The 18,602-nt window shown below is 44.1% G+C and overlaps 1 protein-coding gene across 5 annotated transcripts in view; it reads left to right on the top strand.

Moving 5' to 3' along the window:
• Nucleotides 1–18,602, top strand: part of PSD3 (pleckstrin and Sec7 domain containing 3) — a 598,663-nt gene that overhangs the window by 276,493 nt on the left and 303,568 nt on the right. For all 5 annotated transcript variants that reach the window (XM_074353657.1, XM_074353661.1, XM_074353659.1 and 2 more), the window contains 2 exons: nt 10,183–11,287; nt 13,834–14,229. In XM_074353657.1, coding sequence (XP_074209758.1) covers nt 10,183–11,287; nt 13,834–14,229 — 1,501 coding nt within the window. The remainder of the gene's footprint in view (nt 1–10,182; nt 11,288–13,833; nt 14,230–18,602) is intronic.

Below are 18,602 nucleotides of genomic sequence, written 5' to 3'. Positions count from 1 at the left end.
TGGTGGGCAGGCCTTTTCCTGGGTTAGCTGCGTATAAACACCTTCAGTATCAGTGCTTCTAGAGAGTTATTAGTGACCAGACAATAGCCAGCATCCTCAACTACATACTGTAGCCTCCAATATGTGACTTTTGTTAGGGTGAGGAGTGTGTACCAAAGTATAATGTACTTAGATTACTCATTTAGTGAATTCTCATTACTCATACTCTTTTTCTGTCATTTTTATCATACTGAGTATATTTTCTGTTGCTTAGTAAAAATGGATTAGACTTTTTTTTTAATATAACTGTTTCTACGACATTTTAAATCTCAACCATGCATACAGCACTGTGTTACTGAGGGGCTTACTGATTATTAGACATTGAAACATTGATCATTATTATTCACACTTAAGGATTATGGTTACTTATGGCTAAAATGGTTTTGTGATTTTTTAGCTCTGCAAAGCTTACTTTTCCTGTTGCTTTGTAAATTGGACCTTTGTCTTTTTTTTTTATTGATTTATGAAATTTCAGAATGGAGGAGACAAAGCAGTCACCCTTCTGTCTGTGGGATTGAAATCCTTCCTGACAAGTCAGGAGCAGTGTGTCTGTAAGCTTGTTTCTGTAAATTGGCCAGTATTAAAATAACTTATTTATAGTCCTTTTATCATACTAAATGATTATGAAAGTTTTGTGGTGTTTGCTGACTGAGATCTGTTAGGAAACAGAGAGCACCAAGGATTTATGAACAACCTACATGAAAAGGAAACAGACTTCTCATGGCTAGGTTAGCCATGATTTATAAAGGATTGGAACTCTGTTGAACTGTGCTTATGTTACAGAAACCTGAACCCCGTCGAGAGACCGAGCAACACTCGGAGGGTTGGAGAACTCAGGTTTATAAACCCGGCGGGCCCAGAGGAATTAACACTCTAAGCTGTGGACCCCTGTCTGTAGGTTTACACAGGCTCTTATAGGGTTTTAGGTTTCGATTACGTTTGCATCATATGCAAATGAGGTATTGGAAATGGACCAATCAGGAGTGAGCTTTTGGGAACCAGTGGAATTTTAGGGGTAAGTTTCATTTTCCTAGAAGCAAGCTGTTTTACAGAAGTGCAAAAGCAGAAAGGCAATAGCCCTGCCTGGGAGGTCTTGCTGGTCCCTTTGTGGGTTTTGCCCCTTCACTTGTAGAAAAGAGATTACAGACCCTTAGTGCTCTCTTGAAAGTGCCTCGTGACTTTGCCCATTCATTTTTATTTTACGAGTGATCTATCCAGTGACATGAACATTAAAAGTCTGGGGAAATATCCCAGTTTTTAAAGACAGAAAAATCCTGCCTTTCCCTCAGCTCTTCTAAGCGCCAGTGTCAATCCTTCAAGGCTATGTACAGATGTTAATGTGCAGCCGTTTCCTAATGCTAAGCTTTACACGTGCATTTATTTTAGGATTTTATGTTCTTTTGCATAAGTGTAGAGTCATTGACCATTCAGTGTGAGAGAAATTCACTGTGAGCTGTAAAATAAAAATGAGGTCCCATCACAGTAGGGGGTGGTTCTCTTCCTCTGCTGTAAGGATCCCGGATCGGTGGTGGGCAAACCCAGACCAGAAGGCACCAGCCTTCCTCTTGGTAGGAAGGAGAGACTGCGTGTTTGCTCTGCCTGTTGTCTACCTGGCTGAACACTTGGACGTTTCAGTTAGGACATAGGAAGTCTTGAGATTGTCTTCTAGAATGAAAAAGCAGCCATTTGAATGTAATCAGAACAGCCCCTGGGTGACTGCTGTAGTTCTCTGGAGAAGTGCTTCTCATACTTCAGTGTGGATGCAGATCACCTGGGGTTCTTTTCAGAAAGTCAGATGCTGATTAGGGAGGTCTGAGATGGTGCCTGAGTCTGCATTTTGAGCAGACTCCTGGGTGACGCCTGTGCTGCTGTCCCATGTCTGCATTTGGGTAGGAAGGTTCTAGGGCAGTGCTTCCAAAGAGATTTTCTGTAATCATGAAAAAAATGTCCTACATCTCTGTGGTGCAATATGTTAGCCACTAGCTACATATGGTATTGAGTGCTAGATTTTCAATCTTGTTTAATTTTAATTAATTTAAATTTATATAGTTACATATGGCTGTTGCTACCATATTGGACAGTGTAGGATTTACAGAGTAAGATAATTAATAGAGCACTTTGTGTTTAGTGGTAATGAACATGATCCCAGGTAGGATCATGTTGAATTCTAGAACTGTGGCCAAGATTGTCCCCACTCAACATTGCCTCTGCTTGAACTTTGTCTGCAGTGGATAAACCATAAACCATGCAGATGGACTTCCTGGCTTGTAAGCTCCTTGATGGCAAGAGCCACGTTGGCCTCGCATGTGGCTCTGTTTTCCAGTGCTCAGCACATGGTTGGTGCACGATGAATGTTGGCTGAGGAAGTGGAAGAATTAGGTAGTTCCCAAGTTAGGAAGGACCCCCATGTTCCCAGCCTTCTCTTCAGCCTGTATTGGGAAGTAGGGGACAGGACTTGGGCAGCACGGACATGTCGTATTTTGCTTGCGTTTTGGGAGGCTTCTTTTGTTTCTCTTTTGAGGTTCTGTTAAATGGTATCCTGTTGGTTAGAGGCCATTCCTTATTTATTCACTGATCCGACAAATATATCCATTTTGCTAGGTGTTATTCTAGGCTCTGGGGAATATAATGGTAAAGAAATCAGGCCACGTTCTTGCCTTTTGGAGTTTATATTCTAGTGACAACACAACAAAACAAGACAAAACAGACAAAAACCTTTGCTTAAAAACTCCGGGGCCCAGCTCCTAGGGAACGTGTGTCTGACTCGTCACTGTGATTTCAGACGCGTGGCCATCATAGTCTCGGGAAACCTAAACCCAGTTGCTCAGAGCCCCTTGTGATAAACCTCTTAACTTCACACTTCAGCCGTGAACTGTGACCATGTCTGCAGTAGACTTGCCAAATAGTTCTTTTTCTTCTTCTCTTTTTTTCCTTCAACTATTTTCTCTTAAGGAATTTGCTATCCAGAGTTGGAAGGAAGTCTGTTTCATTTACTGGTCCTCAAACAGGATCATTCTTAGAAGGGCCATGGTCTTTCCAAAGCTTGTCTGATGGAGCAGGCTTGTTTCCCCATGCTTCCAAGAATCTTTTCCTTTGAGGTGTAATTGACATACAGCGTTATATTAGTTTTAGGTGTACAATGTAATGATTCGATGTTGTGTATACTGTGCAATGATCACAGCAATAAATCCATCACCCACACAGTTACAAAAAAATTTTCTTTCTTGTGATGAGGACTTTTATGATTTAATCTCTTATCAACTTGCAGTTTCTTTGTCTATTCATCTATTTATCCACTTAGGTTGTTTCCATATCTTGGCAATTGTAAATAATGCTGCAGTGAACATAGGGGTGCAGATATCTTTTCAAATTAGTGTTTTGGTTTTTCTCAGGTCAATACCCATAAGTGGAATTACTGGATCATACGGTAGTTCTATGTTTAATTTTTTGAACCTGCGCACTGTTTTCCATACTGGTTGCACTAGTTTACATTGCCACCCACAGTGTACTAGGGTTCCCTTTTCTCCACATCCCTACCAACACTTTTTATTTGTAACCATTTTGATAATAATCATTCTAGCAGGTGTGAGGTGATATATTATTGTGGTTTTAATTTGCATTTTCTTGAGGATTAGTGATGTTGAGCATCTTTTCATGTAGCTGTTGGCCATTGTATGTCTTCTTTGGAAAAATGTCTATTTAGATCTGCTCATTTTTAAATCAGATTTTTTTTCTGTTAAGTTGTATGAGTTCTCTATACGTTTTGGATATGAACTCCTTATCACATACATGATTTGCAAATACTTATTCCCGTTCAGCAGGTTGCTTTTTCGTTTTGTTGATGATTTCTTTTGCTATGAAGCTTTTTAGTTTGATGCAGAAGAATTTTTTTCCTAGTCCATTTCATTTTATTACAATGCAGTACCTGTGTTCCAGAAATGAATGGCTGTTTAATTTATAACCCAGAGCACTCCTGAAATTGATCTTGTTAACATTCATTCAAAAGTATCCCATTTCTTTCTCAGTATATTAAAAAAAATCAGTGGGCTTAGTGCATCACAGGAGCAACGTCTTTACTAAACAACAGGAAATAATTTGTTAAGAATCTGAACAAATACATAAAGCAGCAGGTCTGATTCCTGGTAGAAAGAGTGACTTCTAACGGGACATAAATAGAGATACCCCCCAAAAGTGTATGTATTTCACATGAGTGTGAAAAGCTCTCTTTCTCCCCTCCCTTCCTTCCACACACGTTACACTACATTTTCATTTCAAGGGGGAAAAAATAAATGCAGAAAGGCTATAACTCAGATTCTGCTGGTGTGTGGTTATATTTAGGTAAGTGCTAACATTCTTTTTTTAATACTTAGAAAATCCCATTGTCGCAAATAGGAGACCAGATTTGGGCAGGACTAACTCAGTAAGGCCTTCTGGAGGAGTAATCGCTATTTCAGTTTTCAGCTGGAGTCTTAATTAGCACTAGATGTAGACTGACAGAAGGCGAAGGGAGGCTTCAGCGAGTTAGATCTACGAGCCCACAGCAGCCGCACAGACCGAGCAAGGGCTTTGTGGAAGCAGCTTGAGCTGGGAGAGCTGGGAGGGAGGCAGGGGGTGATAATGGTGTGAATCCTGGCCGGGGCGGGGGATGGAGTAGCCCTTGCACCTCTGTTCCGTCCACTCTGCCTCGGTCCTGACAAGTGCTCACCGTCTCACCTGCGCAACTGCCCGCAGCCTGTGATGTTAGTCTGTTTGCACTCTTCCCCCGTACATCCTTCGCATGCGGACAATGTGAGCTTTCTAACATGCTAAGCAGACTTTTCATGCTCTGGCCATGTTTAGTTTCGAATCCCCTGTTTTTAGTATGTAGCACATAATTAATAAATGTTTGCTGAATGAATTTTGGAAATGATGGTCATTTAATGGGACGTTATCACTGGCCTTGTTTTAAAAGGGGGCAGAAAAAAAAATCTTAAAGTAACAGAGGAATTTGGTCTTTGTTTAAATCATCCTAGCATAAATAGTTCACATTTTTAAACATAAGGAATAAATCAGAAATTCGAAATTAGAAAGTCAAGATGAATAGTTTACGAAGGTTTGTTTGTTGTTGAAGACAGTCCAAGTGGTGACAAGAAAAGTAAACTGCTCTTGCATTCAAAGAGGCGCCTTATTAGGAAGGAGAGTTTTGATGCTGCGCTGAATCCTGTGACAAGTGCTCTGATCCAGAGCCACGTGACTTGGAAGGCTCTTTCTTCCTAGAACCTAGAGCTTGAAGATCTTGTTCATTCTTTATTATCTTTGGTAGTGTCACTGCTATTAGAAATGAACGTGTCACAACTCAGATGTCTCTTAGTCCTCCCTAGGAGTTTACTCCCGAGAAACAAAAGACCAGGGATCTAGTCCTGACTTTAAATTCTTCTAAAATACTTTATTGAACATCGTTTCACTTGCCTTGCTCTTGTCACTTAGCCTCTCAGAACATTTATTTCCCCTGGTCCATGTCAGTCCTTCTTTCATTAAAAAGAAAGTAAAACAATGTTTTTTTAGTCTTATTTGTTTTATTTCCTGTTATCCAATTTTTTTTAATTGAGTTATAATCAGTTTCCAGTGTTGTGTCAATTTCCAGTGTAGAGCACAATTTGTCGGCCACACATGAACATACTAAAAGAAAGTAAAATTGTTGAGAATAGTACTCATGGGAGCAGTGAACTCAGAGCCGGAGACCTGGCTGGAGAGTGCAGCTGCCTGCCACGCGGGCCTTCGCCCTGCCCTCTCCCTTTGCTTCACTTCCATTGACCAGAGGCCAGTTGCTGCACCAAGACATCATCAGTGTTCGTCCACAGCTGATGCAGGTGCATCTTAATGAAAAGTATTAAAAATGGGGTGAAGAAATCATTTAATTCTTTGATGTCTCTTCTCTTGATTTCTTTGTGGCCACTTTTCTTCGGGCCAGTGTGCCAGTGTGCCAGTGTGCCAGTGTTTATTTTAGTGGTTGTTTTATAGATGGCAGTTTAAAACAAAGTGGGCTCTCAAATGATAAAGTTTAACTTTTCTTCCTTTTGTTGAATGGATTTCATTATAGAATGTTTTGGTGTTAAACATACTTATGGGTTCAATGGTCACAATGGACAGTTTTCTTAAAACATTCCATGATAGGTTAAAAATTGTAGCCTTTTGAAGCTTTAAAATATGAGCTAAAATCATGTTCGTTTATTTCCTGTGTATGTACTGTATGTGATATACAGCTAAAAGTCCCTGGACTTTTGTAAGGAGGTGACTTCTTGCAAAGGCTGGTGATTAAGGGAAGGCTTAATTAAGGATAGAGGATTTGAGTTCAATCTTGAAAGATGAAAATAATCTGCTTATGTAGAGATGGGAAGAAAAAGTATGTCACATGCAGAGGGGAGGTTGAGCAAAGGCGTATACAGCTCAGTGTGTACGTGCAGTTAACTCAGTTTCTGGTATATGTCAGAACTTTTTCAGAGTGTCCATGTGCTGCCCCATCCTTCAGTTAGACAAGCAATGGTGTGACACATTCAGAGAGGGAGTTGAGTGAGAGAAGGAGAGAGTAGATGGGAGAGATTTGGATTGGATCATGGATCCTAACTCCAAGACGAAAGAATTCGGACTTCAGACTTTGTTCTGCAGGCAGTGCAGAACTGCGGAGAGCAACGTCAGTTTTTGTTTTAGGGAAATTCTTGTACATAAAATGAAGTGGAAAGTGAGATTGGACATTGGATAACCATTTCAGAAGATTTTTTAAATCTTGGCAAAAAGATTGAGGACATGTTAGGTGACTACCAGTAAAGATTCTGGGGAAGGGGGGTCTGTAAGCCCAGCGGAGGTAAAATAGACAATCGCTGATTTTTATTTGTTGTGTCATGTTGGTGACACATCATTCCTTCGAGCCTGTTTTTTCACTAATTATTTTAGGTAGCTGAACTAAATCTCAGATCCCTTTGACCTCTGAAATTTTATATTCTGTGATCCTCACGTGTTTACAGAGATACACTCTAACTTAGATAATAGCATTATAAAATCTGTAGGAAATATTCCCCACTGTGAACTTCTTTATTTTAAGCCCTTTTACTGTGTTAAAGAAAGGAAAACATCTTTTTCGATTGTTTACTTTTTTTTTTCTTTCACTGCATTTTAACAGTACATTTACAGCTTTTAAACTGAGGAAGCTGGAGTCCCCTGAATGACTAAGGAAGAGAAAACTATTAAAAGCCTAAAAAGTGTAAAATATGACAAATGGTTTTTAAAAAGTATGAAAAGGTATAATAAACAAATGCCAGTGGAGAATACTTCCTAATTCATTTTGTTAAGCCAAACGTAACTAGCAAAACCAGGCAAGATAACACAAGACACCTGCAGACCAATACTGTGTATGGACATGGCCCAGGGTGGCCGAAACTCCTGGGAAAAGGAAGAGTGAATAGGAGAGCTCACACGTCCTGATTTACCTTCCACAAAGCTAAGGATGTCAACGTGGTGCTTCACTGGCTTCTGGCTCAATAGAACAGACTTGCGAGTCCAGGGGTAAACCTTTACGTTTACAGTCACTTGGTTTTCTACATGGGAATTAAGGCAGTTCAGTGGGACAATAACAGTTTTTCCACTGGGACAAGTGGATATCCACACGCAAGAGAATGAAGTTGGATCTCTACTTCATACCGTATACAAAGATGAACCCAAAATGGATCAAAGATCTGCGTGTAATAGCTAACACTGTAAAACTCTTAAAAAAAAAAACAGGGAATAAATCTTTGTTACTTTGGATCAGGCAGTAATTTGTTAGGTATGACACCAAAAGCACAAGCAACAAAATAAAAAATTAACCAAAAGTTAAAGAAATTGTACTTCAAAAACCACCATCAACTAAGGGAAAAGACAGCCCACACAATGGGAGAGCATATTTGCAAAATATGTATCTGATAAAGAACTTCCATTTAGAATGTATAAACAACTCTTACAACTCAGTAATGAAGACAAGTAACCCAATTATAGAATGGGCAGAGGTCTGAATGGCTATGTCTTTAAAGAAGACGTACAGGTGTCCAGCAAGCACATGACAAGATGCTCAGTATCGTTAGTCACTGGGGAAACGCAGGTCAAAACTGGGGTGAGACAGCATTTCACACCCGCGAGGGCAGCTGTAATTAAAAAGATGGACAGTAATATACCCCTCAGACTTTGCTGATAGGAGTGTAAGACGGTGCCGTTGCTTTGGAAAGCTGGCAGTTTCTCAGAACATTAAACAGAGTTACTGTGTGGCAGAATCCACTCAAAGGTCCACACCCAAGAGAATTTAAAATAAATGTAGATGCAAAAATTGTGCACAAATGTTCATCATTCATAACAACCAAAATGTGGAAATGACACAAATGTCCATCAACTGATGAACGGAAAGAAACTGTGGCATATCCGTACAGTGGAATATTATTTAGCTATAAAAAGACAGGAGTTCTGACTTATGGTACAATATGGATAAACCTTGAAAACATTGTTCTATTTAAAAAAAAAAGACACACAAAATGCCACATATCGTATGATTCTGTTTATATGAAACAGAACATAAATTCATAGAGACAGAAAGTAGGTTGGTAGTTACCAGAGGCTGATGGGACAGGGCAGTGGGGAGAGACAGCTCAAGGGTTTGTTTTGGTTGGGGGTGGTGATGAAAATGTTCTGGAATTAGTGGTGATGGTTGCACAATTTTGTGAATATATTAAAAACCACTGAATCTTTAAAGGGGAAAAAATTGAAAGTCCTATCATATTCCTTACTGAAAAATTTACAATGTCAACATGCCACAGGAAAAGGGATCTTTATTGTTTGTAACTGTCTTTCCAAAATCAAGATTTGAAAAGTTGCTTCCTCTTCAGATTTCAACCAGCCAGATCCTTTTAATTCTGTCTGTGCAGGTATTATAAAAACTGCCCTCACAGAGAAGTGCTTCTTGGGGTCCATCAACACTGATCAAATTTAGCTTTAGAAATATCTTCCAAAATATCTAAAAAATGAAATATGAAACAGTATACACTCTTAGATGTATTACTGTTTCTCAGATTTTCCACATTGTGGGATACCATATTATTAACTCATGTTTCCAAGTTACCTCATTCTGTATGTCCCACGGAACCAAGTCTCTCATGTCATTTCAGTGTCTATACTCAAACATTCATCCGATATTTCACGAAATAGGAAGGTTATAGCTCACAGTGCTTTAAAAACATTAAAAACAATGACAAAACAACACGTGTCCTCTGTCATAAAGTCGTGCAAGTGAGGACACTGCATTTCCAGTGAAGATGAGTGACCAAAACCAGATTCAGGAGGAAACTGGGTACTAGGGTGATAGGACCTTAAGTGTGAGCTATAAACCCCCAATTCAGATTTTTGTTGATCAGAATGCCTTCATTGTTCTCACTGACTGCCATTTTAATAAGAAAAGCATGTAAATTTGATCCAGTATATTAAATACATACTGATTGTTTCTACTGTTTCATATATTGGGGTTCTGCATAAGCTGCCTTTTAAACTTTATGCTGTTGAGATTCCGGAAATCTTTCTTAACACATTAAGTTTCCTGTTCCATTTTGACTTCACTCTCATTCCCCAGGAATGTTCTGAAAGCATTTTTCCCCTGCTACAGAAATCCAACAGTAAAAGGGAAGCTTCCGGTCGAAAAAATATTTACTGACTTTAAATAGAGTCTTTTTTCCTGAGGCTCCACCTCAGAGACTGCGCTGCCCAGATATTGCTGGCTAGATCATACGGCTGTTTGCTGCGTGTCCAGTATAAATGTTTTAGTTGCTATTTCATGAGTAGTATTTGGAAAGTGAGCTATATCCTTATTTTAATCTCTTTTTGCATATGTGGCAACCGAGTTGCATGTGTGGGACTTTATCAGAAGCAGAGTTAAATAGGGCTGTTAGGTTGCCTCTGTCAATGCCAAATGCTTTGTGGGCACACTCTTGTAAGCTAAGTGGAAGGGACCGCTGGCCGGGCTGTGGGAAGTGTGTGCTGCAGAGTGATGGGGGAGGAGACAGTGAAAGGCTTACAGGGACTGCTGTGTGCCTAATACACACTGCGACCTGTTGTGCAGAACAAGTCATGTTTGCATTCTGTTCCCCTCCCCAGGTGATCATGGAGGAAGCACTTTACTCCCACCGAATGTCACGAATGAATTTCCAGAATATGGGACCATGGAGGAAGGTGGAGAAGGCCTGAGAGCCTCTCTCGAGTTGGACGCTGAGTCTCTGGCATGCCGCCCACAAGGGCCACAGGGGTTCCGGCTTCTTGCTGGCCAGCACTCTGGGCTTGCCAGTGGTACAGGAGGACCACCAGACGTCGGAGAGGCCCCCTCTCAAAGTCACCTCAAGGAACAGAGTTTACAACCCATTGACTCTTTGATTTCAGCTCTGAAAGCCACAGAAGCCAGAATAGCTTCAGGAACTTTGAAGGCTGCAAAGGTACTGGACAGAGATGTTGCTCCTGGCTTTTCAGTCCAGCAGGTGGAAAAAGAGCCTGACACTGCCAGTCATAAAACGCAGAGAGCCAACGAACTGTTCCCTGCTGGCCGAGAAAAGCCACCAGATATACCTCTTTCCGCTGAAGTTATGACTGAGGAAAATTTTTACTTGAGTATCCAGAAGGATCTGACTGCACTATTAACTGGAGAAACTCAAGCAGAGCTTTCCCGAACCGCTAATAATGGAAGAAAGGGCGTTCTCCACGTGCAGGAGCCAGCTCATCCAGCATCCTCCGTGGGGAGCCCAGCCACCCACAGCTCACTGGGCAGCGCTGGTTTGTTGAGAGAGAGGAGGTCTGATCAGGGGGGAGGGCACCCAGGACGGGGTGATCAGGGCAGCTCTGCAGGACGCCCAGGCCAGGTCAAACACGTGGAATTCCAAGCGGTGGAAATATTGTGGACAGGAGGGGAGAAAAGAGACACGCGGCAACCTGTGGATTTTGAGACGCTGTTGGAAAGGACAACCCCTCCTGAAGGCAAAGAGTTTTCCAAAGCGCCAGGCCATCCTGTCTCATGTGCTGGTTTGTGTAACTCAGCTGGTTTAACTGGGAATGTTTGGGATGAAGCCCAGGGAGCTCCTGCAGAGAGGCTGGCCGCTGGCTCAGGGCCACTTTCCCCTGTGCCCCTTCTTGAGAGCGGAGAGGATGAAGTCTTCCTAAGGGACAACAAGGAACATCTCGAGAAGAAGCCTGGCCTGGAGAGAGACAAGCAAAGGTGAGTTCCCACGGTACCCTGCAGTCTGATGCCTGGTGCCTGACAGTGAGCACCCAAGTCACAATGTCCTGGGCCCTTGTGACCGCAGAATGGCAGAGAGGCTACCGTCAGCTTGACTGCTTCTAAGTTCCCACGATGTTAAGGTGGTCCTGTTATAACGCTGCCCGTTAGGGCCAGAGGAGGGAAGCAGAGTCATGGGGAGACTGAACTCTAAACTAGGCGAATCCATTTTGGCCAATTTGTTGTATTTGACAGGTTTCAGATTCTCTGACATCGAGGTAACTGAACACTCTGCAGTTGTCTTCAATAATGCGGAAAGAATGGGACTCTTTTGTCATGTCCTGGAGTCATTACATCCTGCCTTAGGCGTCTCTTCTGGGGGCAGCCGCACTGCCCGCGTTCGGCCTCCATCCCCGTAGGAGCACCGAGGTCCTGGGCTTGGGCTGACTCAGTTTTCTAGATTTAGGGAGAAGATCAGGAGGTCAGAATTCAGTTGTCCCATGGCACGCACGTGGGGATCCCTGCTCACTGGTGGCATGTTTTGATTACAGTCCTGATGAGTAAACTTGGCATCATAAGGTGCTTCCCGGTCTTTCCCTGCATCTCTAGCATCCCTGCCAGCTGAGAGCTGGAAACCGGAAGCCATGCCTGTCTGTCTTCATGTCTTTGCTCGGAGTCTGATCATACAGGGCTCCTTTTGGCAAAGTCATTTCAAATTTGTACCATCTCGTCTGCTATCGGACCTCCACCTCCAATAGTTCATGTGAGAGAACATCTGAGTCAAGCCTGAAGGGTTTTGCTTGTTTGTTTGGGGTAAGGAGATGCCTTTCCCCCCACAGTTAACTAACGGATCCACTGAGAGATGCTCCTTTAGGGTGGCTGTCAGGACAACCCCCTCCACTCCCTTTCCATCTCCCCCATACAGAAACTCTCCAGACTCCCTTCAAAAGTAGCCCTGATATAAGGCACATGGCTCAGTAATTATATTCCCCCGAGGTATACACTTCCTCTCTTGTGCAGATTTTAATAATCCATTATTAATTTGTTCCTTTCCTCCCACCCTCCTTCTCTTCCTGTCCTTCCACAAATGGTTTTCCCTTGTCTCCTGTGACCCTGATACGCCTAGAGGCTGGGCATAAAGGAGTGTTCAAAATAGACGTGACCCGTGACCACTGACCTCATGGAGTTTACTGCTGAAGGCCAACACGTTAATGCTTATTTACTAATTAATTCTGCTAGGTTCCATGAAGCAAAAGAAGGGAGATATACTGGAAAGAACAGTTGGAGTGCAGGGGAGAGGTGGACTCAGTTGGTGGCTTGAGGAAGGGCCTTCTGTGAAAACGATAATTAGGCTGAGACTTGAGGGATGACTACGAGTTTTCCCGGCAGAGAATGGGAGGAGAATATTCCAGGCAGAAGGCACCGCGAGCTGCTGGGTGTCCTGACTGCGTGTGCCTCCTGAACTCGGTGACGCAGAGGCCTCCTGGCCCATTGGAAGGCGTGGAGCTCTGCCTGTGTGGCTGAGCTGGGAGCTGGGGGCCGGTGGGCACTTGGGACTAGAGGTGGGGAGCAGGCTCCCGTTTCACTGCAGGTGCCTTGGGGGGCCAGTAGGAGATCCAGACCCGGCGTAGGAACTGGTATGTGGTAGGCCTTCAGTAACCTAAGTACAGCAGGGACAACTGTACTGTTGATGGGAATCCTGGTAATCCCTAGGAATGCGGAGTACTTCCCTGGTACTTTTATTCCTGCTTCTGTTTTGTTCCTGTTTAGAGAAATCTGAAGCTCAGAGAGGCTGAGTTGCCTAAATTGGTGTAGCTAGTCGTTGGCACGTGCAGACTGAGCTCCAGGTTTTTCTGTCTCTTGTCCTCTTTCTCTTACTGAGCTTTAAAATTTTATTTAGTTATCCTGATGTTCACTCTTAATATTTGAGGAACATGCTGCATATTAATTACTTAACACCCTGCTCTGTATGTTACCTTGTAAGTTTTTTCTAGGCGTTCACTGTTTCGGTTAGCCTGGCAGTGTGCACGTCCCTTGGCTGGCCGTTTCTGGACCTGAACTCTCCCTGCAGTGCTGCCTTACTGTCACCAGGGGGCGTCCCTTGGATGCTAATATATTCCTCCTGAGGGCGTTTGGTCTTATTTAAATCAGAAAATATTAACCGACTGATGAAAGTTTAGTGTATTTTTAGCCCATTAAGTGTACACAATATGTTTTTCTTCTGTTAAAATTAAGAATGATAGTTAATTTGAATGTGTGTAGTTTAGTTGGCTAAAATGAGAATTTAATATGTACTCACATACTAGGAACTAATTTGAAAATGTATTAAATTACTTAGCGGGCAGCATAGCATATGTATGTTGAGTTTTTCCAACCTGAATATGTTTCTGTGATCACTTCCTCCTCAAGTATTTGGGCAGAAGCTCACTGCATCCAAGTGTTATTAGCTCTACAGAATTTTATTTTTTTAATATGGTTGAAGGGGAGAAAATAAAAAGAAAGAACTAACCCAGTACTGACATTCTTCACTCGTATGTGCTTTCCAGGGCTCTTGAGCAAGAGGAGCCCTTGAGGGGCGGGGAGGACGACGTACTCGGGCCCGGGTGTGCAGAGGACCCCACGGACGTGTACAGCTCCCAGTTTGAGGCCGTTTTGGACAACACTTCTCTGTACTACAGCGCTGGGTCCTCGGAGACGTTATACTCAGAGCCTGACAGCTATTTCAGCTTTGAAATGCCCCTCACTCCAATGATACAGCAGCGCATCAAAGAAGGTGGCCAGTTCCTGGAGAGGACGCCGGCGGGGGGCCAGCAGGACATCCTGAGCGTCTCAGCAGATGGTGGAGTAGTGATGGGCTGTTCTGGTGGGATCACCAACGGGCTGAGCGGCTCCCGCAGCTCTGTCTACTCCAGAGGCACCCCGGAGGCGGCTTTCTGGGGAAGGTACCCATCCCATTTTCATTCATCCCGTGCTGGTGGTTTTTGTAGCATTTTTCTTTTGGGAAATATAAGTGTGGAACGTATTTGAAGAGCATTTGGCTGGTTGCCGTGGATATAAGTGAATGATGTGAGTAAAAAGTAACTTGGGTCTTTGGGGCAGGCAGAGGAATAGTTGGAGTTTGCCAAATTAGCAAGCTGTGGTCCTTCTGTTCGGGGGTGTTTCTTGTTACCATGTGTAAACTGGGTCCTGAACAGGTATTTGTGGGTGATGACTTGGTGTGCGCTCTGACGATGACGCAGCTTTGGTAGAGGGCACGGTGCTGTGAAAAGAGACCAGGAGTCTTGGCTTTCGTCTGCTGCTGGCATTGCTTGATTCCGAGGAGCAGGTAGTTCAATTAGGCCAGAGGTTCCTTGATTATAAGCTGAGGGTGTTGGATTAGTCAGTCACTGAAGTGTCTCTCGGCCCTTTGCTCTGTGAGGTCCTTTTCTTCTGGAAGTCTTCCTGTTCCTGAGAAGGTGCGGGAGAATCTGAGTTTATCGGCTGAGGCCATAAATATCTATTTCCTCCCTCTACTTTAGGATTTAAGTCTACCCAGAGCACAAAATGACACATTGCATAGGTTTTATGTGCCATACCTGTCTGTGTATGGATTATCCACTGTCTCACCTCTTCTTGCTCATCATCCTGGGGTCATTTACGCGTCCTTTAGCATTCCTCAGTGGGCAGAGGATGCTAAACTTCTTAACGATTTTATGAATTAAGTTTTAATATGTTTCTCCTGGATTAAAGTGTGTCAGTTCCTGTGTCTGGGGAGGTGAGGGGGGGAGTTAAATCGGGATAAACTATTTTAAAGCTGTATGAAAAAATGTCAGTGCTTTTTAAAAAAGTCAGTATGCACATGACAGGTTTCCAGTGAGCCTCTTTTTGTGAGAAGTCTGTCCAATGTCAAGCGTTTCCCATAAGCAATGCGTAGGTCTGGGTGAGCACCTTCAGGACTGGCACACTAACAGTGCAGCAGTGCATTTCCATGTGAAATAGACCATGGGTGTTGGCTGTCTTCTTAGGTCACACAGGTCTTAAAAGTAGAGCACCTTGGTCTGAATTACTTGGGCAAGCCACTTACTTGCTCTGAAACCCTCTTTGTTCCCTATTTGCATAGTGGGGTTAATGGTATTTGGCATGCTGTGTGGCTGTGAGATTTAAAGAGTTAATTTAGGTTAAAGCACCTAGCACAGTGCCTGGAACAAAGCAGGGGCAGAAGTGATGTGTGAGTCAGAACTGGCTGATGAGCCGCATTTACACTTCCTGGATCTCTGAGAGGGTGTGTCCCTGAGGGAATGGGGGGCACCCCTCAGAGGGGGATATTTCTAGAGGGGCCCTGAGAGAGGGGTGCCTCTGAGGGGACCTCCTTGAGAGGGGGTGGCCCTGAGTGGATGGTGCCACCTTCATCCTTTAGTTTCACCATCATCTCTGGTAACTAAATTGTGATTAAATGCAGGTAATTTCATTGAAATTCCAATCCAACTTTCTGGAGTGAGTGGAAGTTGTTTATATTAGAGATCCAAATAGTTTGGGAAATATGTTTTGGGCTGAGAGGCTTTGCTGCAGAAGCCACAGGGGGAGGGTAAATAAAGACAAGAGGTGAACACCAGCAAGTCAGAGCAGGAAGGTGAGAGGTTTGTTGAAGGTATGATTTGCAGACTCAGAACAGGAAGCATCCATCTTTGGGGCCAGTGTGAGTGGCGGTCATCAGCAGGGCGGAGCCGGACGGTTAAGAAGGTACCAGGGTAGGTTACAGTATTTGAGCATCTCAGATCTGGACAGTGGTGTCCTTCGGGCTGTCTCGGGATAAGGTTTCAGCTGCGTCACCTGTACTGTCAAACCAAGAGATCTTGCCCAGCAATGAGACCGAGTTCCAGGACTGAATGAGGAGCATCTGAATGATGAGCGCTGGCACTGTCCCCATGATTCCTGACCGGTGGCCACCCCCCCCCCCCCACTGCCCTGGTGCGCCACTAGAGGCATGGACAGACCAGCTGGGCAGCACACGCTGTTTGTGTCCTTTGGGTTGGCATAGATAGTAAGCAGTTACAGGTGGAGGGGATTTTTGTATGTGTGTGATGTCTGTCTCTGTTCAGGGTTAAAAATAGGGTGGGCTCAGTGATTCTAAGCAACTTGAAGGAAACTGGAATAACTTCTGTATTTTCTTTACCTTCTCTGCTTTCTTGGTGCTTTGGAGAATGTGTGACACCAGAGGAACTGTGGGTTGAAGAATTAGGGCATTTTCCAGCTGGAAGGGACCCTTAGATAACCCTGTTTTACAGGAAAGAGTCCGAGGCCCAGTTGGGTGGGATGGAAGTACCTGGTGACAGACCTGGAACCAGAATTCAAGTTCCCTGGCTCCTAGACCAGGTCCGCCCACTGTTTTAGGCTGCCTGGTCCCACACCTGTATTCTTCCTTTAATGTGCTTTCTCTCCTGCTGTGTGTTTACAGAGGCAGAAGTCCGAGTTGGTCGTTGCAGGGCTGGTTGTTATTGTTGGTGGTATGTGTTTTCGATTTGAGGTAGATTTTACCAAATCATTAATAAACGTGTCTCCATAAATGTTTAAGGTAATCAATGAGCATGCTTTTAAAAATTCCTTCTGCATTAAAATGTCCCTCTGCAGAGGTGAGGAAGGCGACAGAGGTGTGGAGCCTGCTAAGGAAATCCAGACTGGAACGCTGACTGTACAAGGGTCACCACGGTCAGCTCCCCTCAGCCAGGCACTCAGGGCCAAAGCGCTAGGGCTCAAGGGGAAAATCCAACCTTGCTAGTAAGTGTGATCTTTTCACAAGAAAAGTGATGAATACAGTAAGTGCACGTGCCTAGCATCCCCTCTCTCCTCAAGGGTCTCCCCTGTTTCCTTGGGGTGGTCCTAAATACTATTTTGTGTCCTACAAGTCATGTGTATTCCATAGGTTCTACGCCTTTAGTAAATACATGGTGCTTACTTCTCGCAATAAGCCAGGAGAAAGCACTGTTAATGTTCCGATTTTCCAGATAAGGACACTGAGGCTCAGAGCAGTTGAGTAACTTGCTGTAAGCCACACAGATGGTAAGTGCCACACCCAGGATTTAAACCCAGGCAGTCAGGCTCCAGAGACCATTTATTTTGGGGATCAAAACAAAAATATTTTTGTTTGGCATTGTCTAGGAATATTTTAAAATACTGTTCTATTTCAATATATGCTTTTACTTTCCATTAAAGATTATGTCAGCGGCTTCCCTTTCTGCCAGTGGTTCCCTTTGAACACAGGCTGATACTGGTCTCTATTGTGTTGCTTCCTGTAGGAAAGGTGAGGGGCTGGGGAGGGTGAAGAGGGCCCTGTGGCCCCTCAGCACATGTGGTTCCCTCTCAGGAACACCCCCCCAGGCCTGGATTTAGCCAGGCTTTGTGGCCGGAGAGGGGCTGATCTCCACTTACATCACAGAAGGAAATACTTCATACTTGTAATATTCTAGAATCAGATTGGAAAGGACATTAAGAGTACATGTGCTCACTCTTTGTCTTTAAAGGATAGTTACCTTTATGATAACCGAATAGATCACTCGTTATAAGCCTTTAAATCCTCTTAAGATCCTGGAATCAATCTGACAGGGGTAGTTAAATTCTCCCAGGTCTCTGAGCGCTCTGAGCACTGATGCTGACCAGAGAGCTGCATGCCACTCAGGAAGCAGCTCACCCTCTGAACGTAACACAATATTTTAATGAAGGAGCGGAGAGCAGCATCCCCGCCCTCTGTGGTCCAGCCGCAGAGCGCTCAGGCCCACGGGGTCAGCGGCACTGTGTGAAGTCCAGTCATGTGGCTCCAAAATTAGAAAGGATAATCAGAGACTTACAGTTACACACGTCCAGTGGGTTCCTTTGTGTCTGCTGCTTCTCCCTCGCCGGCCCGTCAGCTGAGGACCGCAGCACCCATCAGCAAGTCCCGGCCTGCAGCCTGTAAAGCACAGGTGTTGTCACTGTGACTGTTATACAGGGCTGAAGACTGTTTATTCCTCTGGAGCTTGGGTTTGGACAACAGGAAAAGAGGGACAGCAAACACAGTCGTATGGCAGGAGCTTTGCTTCTGGTTCTCTGAAATGTGTGACTGCCTTTTACAGTTACCTCGTAGCGACCGCCCGGCGTGTCTCCTGGATGGCGCCCCAGACCCGAGGAGCCCGGCACAGGGTGTATCACACCTGTGTGCAGCTCTCAGGCCTGGGGGCGCTCCTGTCAGTCCGGGGTCCCCTGCACTGGCACCTGTGGCTTCCGCCCATCTTCCAGGTGGAATGCTGACACTGGAAGTGTCCGTTTTCTTCCTTACTTGTTCTCTTTCTTGAGTGTCTCTCTG

This window comes from Camelus bactrianus, chromosome 26 (assembly GCF_048773025.1).
Source record: "Camelus bactrianus isolate YW-2024 breed Bactrian camel chromosome 26, ASM4877302v1, whole genome shotgun sequence".
Taxonomy (NCBI): domain Eukaryota; kingdom Metazoa; phylum Chordata; class Mammalia; order Artiodactyla; family Camelidae; genus Camelus; species Camelus bactrianus.
Note: the sequence above shows the minus strand (reverse complement) of the source record. Positions and strands in the feature narration are given on the sequence as shown.